Consider the following 10,860-nt stretch of genomic DNA (forward strand, 5'->3'; position numbering starts at 1 on the left):
TTTATTGTAGCCTCTCTCTCCCGCCCCCCGTGCGGGGGGGGGGGGGGGGGGGGGGGGGGGGTTTTTAAGCCCAAAAAGGTGCATCCATCCTAAAAAGTGCCGCCACAGAAACATGAATGAGAGGCGTTCTAACATAACTGTGGCATTAAACTCAGTTAGTGAAGAGGGCTCAGTTAAAATATTGCACATATATAGGCCGTTCAGATTACTTGTTAAAGTGCAATGAAATACCTTATATCAGCAGACGATGTACGTCTGTGTTTGTGGTTGGAGACTCCTTCACCGGCTACAGGCTCTAATCCTCATTTGCGCGCGCGCGCGCGCGTGTGTGAGTGTTGGTGCTGAAGTGAAATAGCGGGTCAATTTGATAATAATAGCCGAATTATAATAGGCCGCCTAATAATAATAATAATTTAATACATTAATAGGAGAATGAGCCTAATATCATCTTGACTATCGACAAAGACATCTGCTATCGTCGATATCTCTGACTATCATCGATACACAATACTATCGTCTATCGGCACAACCCTAATTAGTAACCATTATTAGCCAACTATAAACCAATCATAGGTTAATGTCACTGAAAAGTGCACCAAAAAGTCTGACACAGCAGAGTTAGCTCAACCAATGGCGTGAGTTTAGGGGGGACTATCTGTTTGCTTACCAATGGCAGACGTGGGAGTGAAAACCATTTCCAAAACAATCATTAGTTTTTTGCTTTTCTGTTTAGTGGCTCTAGTGGCACAGACATCACACACTTAACCTTTCAATTCTTGTGTGACCAGCCCTTTATTCTGGGCTGAATGGGTCTCTGAGTGCTTATGACTTTTATTTACACCATTAATTACTGTATTGATTAGGCTGCTGTTATATGAAAGAGACAAAGACTCTGTTATTGTGTTAATTATAGTATAGATTTTACAGTCACTCTTATGAGCAGATGGCACCAGTTTATTACAGCGAGAGAGAAATGTCTTTAATGACTGTAAATGACAGAAGACAAAGGATTGAAAGGAGGTAGCATGATATGGATTGCATTACTTTTCTATGTCTATTTTCTGTGCAGTTCTGTTTTGGTAATGTGCCTGTATATAGGTGTGTGTGTGTGTGTGTGTGTGTGTGTGTGTGTGTGTGTGTGTGTGTATGTTTGTACCCTAGTGTGTATGTGCTAACGGAAGTGATAAAGTGCTGCTTTCTGTCTGTGTGTGTGTGTCTCTTGTGGTGGATGTATCCTGACTGCAGCTGTTCCCCACTGCTCCTGGCCACACGTGGGCCCCGTTGCATAAGCCTTCAGAGCCTTTAATAAAACAACGCTTCTTGCACACATCTAAATTATTCCATACACACACTCACACTTGAGCGTTTGTGTTACAGTTTCATTATCATCTGCTGCATTTATGAGACAAGGGGCTCTTTTTCAAAAGCCTAGATCTCAAAATTAAAACTTAACAAATGCATGTACCAGAGAACGTCTAGGTTACTTGTGTAACCCTCGTTCCCTGAAGGAGGGAACGGAGACGTTACGTCAGTGACTGACGAATTGGGATCTCGCCCGAGAGCCCAATCACCTTCGAGTGTTAACTAAACAAGCCAATGACAGTTGGCGTGCGTGTTTCGCCACGCCAACTGTCATTGGCTTGTTTAGTTAACACTCGAAGGGGATTGGGCTCTCGGGCGAGATCCCAATTCGTCAGTCACTGACGTAACGTTGAACGTGACTGACTGAATGGGAACAATCAGGCACTCAGAAATGCTATGTAGCACCAGTTATGATGCTTTTGATTATAATGATTTATACCTTTACTTGGATCCCACAGTTAATTCAGATTAATTCAAATTCCTTTGGTGGCATTTATTGAAAGTGGCATTTAGTTAAAAGAAAGATTGTAAAACTTGTAATATAAAATAATTTAGAATGTAACATTCTATAATAATATAATATAATATTATTTTTATTTTACAAATATAATCGTTTAATTTTAATACAATTATTTTATTTTTAATTATTTTTGTTATTATTATTTCATTTTTAATTTTATTTGTTTATTAGTCTTATTTGATCTTGTTTTATTAATATGTATTAGTTGTTTTAGTAAGTTATATAGTGAGTAATATTCATTGAAATTGATTCAGATAAGTCTAATAATAATAATAATAATAATAAAACATTTAATCATTTATTTAGTCTTAGTCTTATTATATTATATTCTTAGTCTTATTTCACTAGTTTTGTTTTATTGATAATGGTTCAGATAAGGTTTTGTTTTGTTTGATCATATTTATTGTGGATTACTATTTTTTGACCAACTTGTCAAAAAAAGAAAAGCAAACTCCCTATATTACACGGGAAGGTTCTATCATTGCAGCATATTGAGTCCATCTTTGCAGTGTGTATGTGTTTGTGTTTGAGGGCAGCGGGAGGCACCTGTAGTGCTCTTGGCCTGAGCTGATGATGGGCAGCTTAAAGCCCTGGTGACATTTAAATGGCTTCCTGCTGCTGACAGATTCTTGTCTGACAAACGACATTAGAGACACAGGGCTCCAGCCTTGACCCACTCCTCCCAGAGTCAACAGAATAGTCCCGCGTTACAGGACAGCAGCAATTAACACATCTGATCTCTCTCCTCCTCCCCACCCCTCTTTTATCACTCTCTCTCTCTCTCTCTGTGTTAGAGACTGTCATTCATTCTGCCCACATCATTCACCGTAAATCAGTTGTAGCTTCTGGGGGAAGTAGTTGTGAATGCCATTGCAGCAAGCCATTCAGTTCTATACAGCCGCTTTAAGGTCCTTGATCTTACCATGAAATCAAATGCTTTTTATAAGCTATCACAAAACCCATTTGAAAATCTGAAAAACACAGTTATTGGTACTGCTGCGTATTGTGGTGTTTAAGTTGAATTTCTAAGGCTTCTACAGCTAAATATTCATGTTAGTTAGCAATTGTGTGAATTTAGTTTAACCAAATTTAAAATTATATTTTTTAATTGAAAAACTTTTTAAAAAATCTCGGATACATGTGTTAATTTTGTATGTTCCCTTAGACATGCTTTTTGTCTAAAACGGGTTAGTAATAATAATACTAATGGAAAAATACTCATACAAAATGAAAACACTTAATAATAGTAATAATAATAAGAATTGTTATTATTTTTATTACAAAATTTAAATGATTAATTTTATTTTTATCTTTGCTTTTTTAATTTTAATTCTGCTACCACAGATTCAGTCAAATTACTGTAAGGAGCCTTTCCTCTCCCTGTATTTGTATGAATGGATTTCTTGCTAGTGCATGAGAGCTGTGTTCGTCTTTGCCAATGCCCTCAATACTCCATGATCTCTCTTTGACTGTCTTCCATGGCCTGTGTTCATTTCCTCTGAAGTGATTTTAAGCCTAAAGCTCCGTTAAGCTTTACCCAGTTGTAGCTAATTGGGTTAAATTATTAAAAAGAATTACAGTTCATTGAGGGGTAATTATCATCATGTTAATTAGAGTATGTTCAGATGGCATTTATTTAATGCTTATGAATGTGTTTTTTGTGTGTGTGTGTGTGTGTGTGTGTGTGTGTGGCATGTGTGGTATTGAACACTTTGTTTTAATCAAGCATGACACGTTTCATTTGTATGTTTGTTTGTTTATTTATTTATATATTTATTTTTGTACACAGGCCCTCCCTCTCCACCTCGTGATCTGGTCTACACCCTCAAACAGTCCACGCTCATTCTGGAGTGGGCCGCTCCAAATGACTCAGGCGGCCGAGGGGATCTCACCTACAGCATAGGCTGCCGGCGATGTGTCGGCCCCCCGCGGGCCCCGCAGGTGCAGTGTGAATCCTGCGGAGCCAGCGTGGGATTCGTACCACAGCAGAGCGGCCTGACGGAGCGCACAGTCACCGTCGTGAACCTGCTGCCCAACACCAACTACTCCTTCAGCGTGGAGGCCCGGAATGGCGTCTCTGAGTTACTCCCCAACAAAAGGTTCTACACGCAGGTCAACATCTCCACCAGCCTTCCAGGTATGTTCTTCATAAAATATTTACACTAGTATTTACCTAGTATCGTTCCCTGTTTTCCAAATAAAGCAAATAAAGTGCATCAGTGAGTTCACTTTTTTATCAGGATAAAACCTGTTTAGCAAGAGACAGTTGAGTTAAACACTGTAAAATAAATGTTAGTGCTGCTTTTTCACATAGCAGCTTTTGCATTTGTCAGTGTAATGTGGACGATGAATGCTGGTTTCATGTTTTTTGTCTGTGAGTGGTGTCATGCTCCTAATGTCGGTAGAGACAGTATTTGAGGACACTGTCCTCTCTCAGTAATACTGCAGCAGATGCTTTCACTCATCTCCATTTGATTTGAGTGAAATAGTCCCTTTTTGAGCCAAATTAAGTTGTGACAAAGCAGCTTATTCATCTTAGTGCTTCTCAGTTTCATTGCATCCTCGTGTCATTGATGTCTTTCCACCATGTGGGATTAAAGACGTTCATGTCCTCTTTAATGAGATCGGCAGCAGTGGTCAGTGGTTATTTTATTTTGGTTTAGTGGATTCATAATTGATCACATGAGTATTATCAAAAAATATACAAAACCATTTACCTTTTTTCCCCATTATTTGAGATGGTCCTTTTATTGTGGCTCTTTGCTGAACAACAGAAACTACACAATTGCAAATCCACTGATAGTGGTTTATGTCCAGAAGACTAAAAGTTCTGCACATAATTGGAGGTTATAGTAATTTCTTTGAGGTGAAATTGCCATTTGTCTGCTAGGTTATACCACAATAAAGAGAGAAATTGGTGTCTGAATGCAGTGTAATTCTCAAAGACCCCTTTGCTGTAGTCACAGAATTCAGTAAACAGGGTTATGGGTAACTGAAAGGCCAGAAATGTGCTCATAACAGAAATTACTGATGTAGTAACAATAATAATAATAATAATAATAATATTGATAGTACCGTAATAATAACTAAATGGTCCCCATGAGGCAAATGGCTTATTAACATATTAAATAATGTCTTAATGCAGAAAGGTTTGTGGGAGGGTTTGTTTTAGAAGCTAGAAAATATCTAGTGCATAAAGTACACAATCAGCATAAGTCAATGGCAGGTGCCCACCATACACACACAGGCTGTGTGTGCATGTCGACCCATGAGCACACACTCCATTTTTAGTGCTGATCAATTACAAAATTAAGTTGTATAAGAGCAGCATCTGGAGTCAAGTAGGGCTTACTGAACAGCTGGTGTGTGTTTGTGTGATGGGTCAGTTCCAAAGAGTTTGCCTGCACACACACACACACACACACACACAATGTACACAGTATTATGTAAATGCTAGGTACACACTTCGGAAATCACTTTATCAGTGTTAGACCCTCACCTATATCATCAAATGCCTCTACAGGACAATGTGCACTGATATTTGCTCGCTTTACACAACCCCCAGATTAACACACACACTGAGCCACTCTCTCTCACACACACACACTCACACACACACACACACACATACTGTACAGAGTCACACAGACTCACACTCACATTACCGCTTGCTCAGATCCTTCAATGATCCGAGAGTGCCGGAACACAAAGGCTGAAATAAGCAGCGCAGGAGCTGCATGTTTATTAATGGAGGAGATCTCTTTCATCAAAACTTCTACGCACTCAGATTTTGCTTTCCATTAAGAGTAAATTGCAGAGCGTTTATTTGGCACTCGACTCCTGCGCCTTTCATTATTTGATAGTCTTTCCAACACAATTGCTTTTTCTCTGCCAAAAATGACTCTTTCTTTGTCTCTCACACATTTTCAGTAGACTATTTTCTCTCTTTCTTTCTCTCCTTTTCCCCTTCAGGCAGAGTCCAAATTAACTCTTTTCCACACCTGCCAAAGCAAGTGAATCGAGAACATTTGCCAGCCATGAGGCTGTTTATATAGATTTTTTTTCAGGATATATATTAGGATATATATTTTTTCTGAAAATTTGAAAGAACAAAGAAATCATCACCTCTTTTAGAAAAAATGTCTTTACTGTTACTTTTTGTTAATTGTATGTGTCCTTTCTGAATAAAAGTATTGATGTTCTTTAAATATATAATAGATATAATCATTTATTATCTATTAATTAATTAATTGTTTAATAATTGTAATTATAATTTATTATTTCATATTGATTTTCATTTGAATCACTTTGCATGTGTGAGGGTTAGACTGTCATTTACTGTGACACTGGCAAATCATTTTTTATCTGCTCACCAAAGGCCGTTTTTAAATTGCATTTGACACTTGTTGGGTGTTAATTTTGGACCTGGGTCTCAAGTATAAATCATTCCTCTGAAACACGCCATTCTTGTTTTTTTTTCTATTGTGCTTGAAGTTATGTGAGTAGCCATAACACAAGTCTTTAATTTTTATGTGTATTGCGTATTCTAACTTAATTTTCCTCTCTTCTCCTGTTCCATTCTCAATAAACACCATTAATCTCTCCCTCACGCAGCACAGGCTCAAGGTTAACTAGAGCTCTCAGAGGAAGTGCTATTACTTTATTGTGATGTACAGTCTCAGAGGCAGCTGTGTGTTTGAGCTCTGTGATTTGAGTCGGGTGTGATTGCAAGCCAACACAAAGGAGTTTAACTGACTAGAGGCTGAGATCAGTGCCGTGCTTGTGTTGAATGTGTGCGTTTTGTATTTATTGGCCCTTTGTTGAACTCTCTGTGGAAATGAAATATAAGCATGCTGATCATTTTGAGAGCAGTTTGCAGCAAGCAGATCGGGTCACACGGCAGCCATCTCAGTAAAGCCTCTGGTCAGATGTTTTCTGTGTGTTTCTATGGCACACAATTACTGCTCCTATGTACTTGAATAGGGAAAGATATTCTAATTCTCTGAAAGGTCAAAATTACATTTAAATAAATATTTTCAAATAGCTGTAAAATGTAGTTCAAAGCAGTATTAACATATTTCATAAGTTTAAAGGGATACTAGTCCACGTAGTTTGTGTCGTTCCAAACCTGTTTGACTTTCTTCTTTTCTGTGGGAAACAAAAAGTTTCAGTTCCCAATGACTTCCATTGTATGTTTGTCCATATAATGGAAGTCAATGGGGATCAAAACAGTTTGGTTACCAAAATTCTTCAAAAGTGTTTTTAGTTTTATACACTATATAATTCTGGTGCAGTGTGGTGTCACCAATTAAATGGATAGTTCATGCAAAAATGAAAAGTCAGTGGTGTCCAATATTGTTTTGGACCCCATTGTCTGTCATTGTATGAAAGATAAACAGTTGAAACTTTCTTCGAAATATATACTTTTATATCATAAAAGTTTCAGGTGTAAAAATCAGTTGAGAATCCCTGTTAGTGCCTATAAAGTTAAAAAAATATATATACTGTATATATACACACACGCAGTTATACACTGGATTATGCAGTAGAACATGCTTATTTAATATATAAACAATTTTTTTCTCTATTTTCCAGGAAAAAGAAATTTGTAGAAACAATTTTCTCAGAAAGTTCAAACGAAATTTCAAAGAAATGGCAAGTAAAACATTGAACTAAACATGAAATTTTGAATTATAAAAACATAAAACTTTCTATAATAATATTTGTTGTATTTTCAACTTAAAAATATATTTTTTCAGTGAATACTGTGAATGGTTCGGTTATATAAAATGACTGATACTGTGGTATAAGATTTTGGTCATGCTGCCCATCCTTACGTTGAGTTGTCAGTTTTGATTTTAGAAATCCCAAGTTAGTGTTACATTTTGGAGTATACGTATAACGTAATAGGCTTAAATCAAACAGCTTCCCTTCTCATTATGTGCGCAATAATCTGAATTTGGCAGAAGAAATCAGTCAGAAATGCATATGCACCCATAAACAATCCCACAAAGATTTACAAGTGTGTAAAAACTTTGTGTCTAATCACCTGTGGAGGTCCCTGGAGATCCGAGGCTGGAGGAGTTCCTGTCCCCCACAGAACCTCCTTCCCTGCGGCCTCTCAAGAAAAGAACCCAAGCAACCTCTCCTTTCAAGCCGAACCTCCCATCAGGGCCTGCAGTGGGTCGATAAAGTCCTCCTTCTCAAATACAGGGAAATCCGTTTGGTCAGGGTGCACATCTCATCGACCTGTGGTCTTAAACCCTACACTGGCTAAGAGCCAATGCTGCCGGCTGTGAACCATGCGCTGTAAAGCTCCTTCTCTGTAGCGTGGAGACACCACTGGGCCCTTATCCTGAGAGGAAGTTTAATATTTCCCATTGGGAGGGTGAGAGGAGAGATTGGCTAACAGGTTTAGTTTAGGGTGGGGGTGAGAGTGTGCCCTTGCAATATTCATAAAGGTCAGTGGCTCTTTTATGATATATTGTCTCAGATCACTGCAAGGGCGTCAGTCCCATCATGCTCTCTGCTTGCATGGAGCCAGTCACAGTTAAGTGAGATGGCAGCGAGGTAATAATGCAGCAGTAGACTAGAGTTTTTTGACATGTACACAGATACATGAAGAGAGACCATGGAGATTGCACAAACACTGGCTTATATGACAGCTTCAACATATGAGCTAAACCCTGAAGGTACAAGCAATAAAACTTCCAATAATCTTCACGGTACTAGTGATAGACTGATATATTGGACTGGACAGCTAATCGCCTGAGATTCGGCCATTCTGAGACTCGAGATTATCCGAGAAGCGTGTCGGTTGCACTTTCTGCTGAAAGCCTGGTCGAATGATAACATGCATTTTCCAACAATAAGTGAATTCTGACTAAATCACTGTTACTGTTTTATATCACTGAAAAAATCACAATGTAGTTATTTTTTCATCATAAAGTTGTTTATATATTAAATAAGCATGTTCTAATGCTTAAAGTCTAAAGTCAATTAAATAATAATAATAATAATAATACAAAAATGTGGTCATAAATAATATAAATTTATTCTGAACACTTAAGTCACGTATAAATAACAATATATATATATACTGTATATATATATATATTAGCACAACAGTTTCCAGCACTGATAATAAATCAGCATTTCAGAATGATTTCTGAAGGATCATGCGACACTAAAGACTGGAGTAATGATGCTGAAAATTCAGCTTTTCATCACAGGAATAAATTCGATTTTAATGTATTTTAAAATAGAAAAACATTATTTTACATCATAATAATATTTCACAATATTAATTTTTTCCCCTGTATTTTTTATCAAATAAATGTAGCCTTGATGAGCATAAGAAACTCCTGTAAAAAAAACATATAAAATCGTTCTGATCCCAAACTTTTGACCGGTAGTGTACAGTATATATAAAACATACAGTCATACCACCCAGGACATATGTGCTTTAAGATCTGACCGTGTGCGTTTGCAAGCTGGCTTGTGCCACAGTACATGTTCAAATACAGTACAAATTCAGTTGAACTAGACATCTGTTGAGCCATTTTTTCCCCAAAATTAAATCAATTTGACTTTATAAACTGAAAGAAATCTGACGGCATTCCAACCCCTATGATTTGTAAAGGCTTTTTGTCACCATGGATGAGTCACTTATTTTTTTGCCGTATTTTCTGTGGTAGATAAACAACTCCATCGGCTACAGGAAAGTGTAAGTGCTTCATTCAAAAGAATCGCCCATGACACATAGTATTTTTGAAAAGTGCATCATACAACATTTAATACTGTGGATCTGGAATTATAAGGGTAAATATGAATTTTGAGCCAGCCATGAATAAGACCCAAACAAAGAGTGGGCAGATTTGGGTCACATCTTCTCTCAGATCTGAGTTTGGACAGCTCTGCTTTTGATAGATTGCAGCTCTTTTACACCAGAACACACTTTCCATAGTCGCTCAACAAAGCCCCAATGTTTTCACGATTGTTTCAGGGTGTTTATGCGCCCCGATGTGTGTGTGTGTGTCAGAGGGAGACTGGCTGAGGGGAGGGGTCAGTGTGGAGGGATTGACATTTCAATATCTTCAGAGGATTTTGTTTGGCTGCTTTAGATGGCCGAGGCCTGTGGAGCTCTCTGGGGTCTGGCACCTCTGCGTGCCTCAGCAGTGGAAGAGTGGGTGAGAGGGATAAGAGGATGATATAGGGTGAAGGACAGGGGGGGAGGGGGGTTGCATGTGTGTCAGCCTTACTTTCTTCTGTGGAACTCAAAGGTCTTAGTTTTTTTTTATCCAAACAATGAAAGTCATTTGGGTCTAATGTTGTTTGGACCCCAGAAACAGTTAAATATCTTATTTTGTGTTTCACTGAAGAAAGAAAATCATACAGGTTTAAAACGACTTGAGTGATTAAATAATGATTGCTTTTTTTAATGTTTTAAAGTGGTCATATCATGAAAATTTATTTTTTGTTGATCTTTCGTTTCTTGAAAAGCCAAACTGTGTAAAATATTTGACTGAACCAATGTTGAGTGAATGTGAAAGACTTTTATAACTGAACATACAACTCATACTAAATTTAAAAAAATCAGTTACAAAGACTTGCATTTATGGAAATAAAGGCATAATATTGTGAAAGTCTTTTACAGCAATAAAATAGTAGCATTACAAAATTAATATAGTAACAGTTTTAAAAAGTTAAAAATTAATTTTAAGTTTTATGTTGCCTCTTATGCTGTTGTATTTTCAGATAGAAAAATATGTTTTTCTTTGTAACTTTCTGTTTATCAGAGAATCCTGAGGGGGAAAAAGTATTATGGTTTCCACAGAAATATATTGAGTAGTACAACTGTTTTCAAAATTGATAAAAGTCATAATGTTTCTTTAGAAGCAAATCTGCATATAAGATTTGCTGGAGTAATGACAGCTGAAAATCAATGGAATATACAGGAATAAATTACAATTTAAAAT

At 37.3% G+C, this 10,860-nt stretch overlaps 1 protein-coding gene across 3 annotated transcripts in view; it reads left to right on the forward strand.

Annotated features, from left to right (window-relative positions):
* Positions 1-10,860, forward strand: part of LOC107602377 (ephrin type-A receptor 7-like) — a 161,903-nt gene that overhangs the window by 104,414 nt on the left and 46,629 nt on the right. For all 3 annotated transcript variants that reach the window (XR_001611027.1, XM_016294859.1, XM_016294860.1), the window contains exon 5: positions 3,672-4,019. Coding sequence is in view for 2 of the 3 variants with exons in the window: in XM_016294859.1 (XP_016150345.1) it covers positions 3,672-4,019 (348 nt within the window). In the remaining variant the exon portion in view is untranslated. The remainder of the gene's footprint in view (positions 1-3,671; positions 4,020-10,860) is intronic.

The sequence above is a fragment of the Sinocyclocheilus grahami genome, unplaced genomic scaffold (assembly GCF_001515645.1).
Source record: "Sinocyclocheilus grahami isolate Dianchi unplaced genomic scaffold, SAMN03320097.WGS_v1.1 scaffold325.1, whole genome shotgun sequence".
NCBI lineage: Eukaryota > Metazoa > Chordata > Actinopteri > Cypriniformes > Cyprinidae > Sinocyclocheilus > Sinocyclocheilus grahami.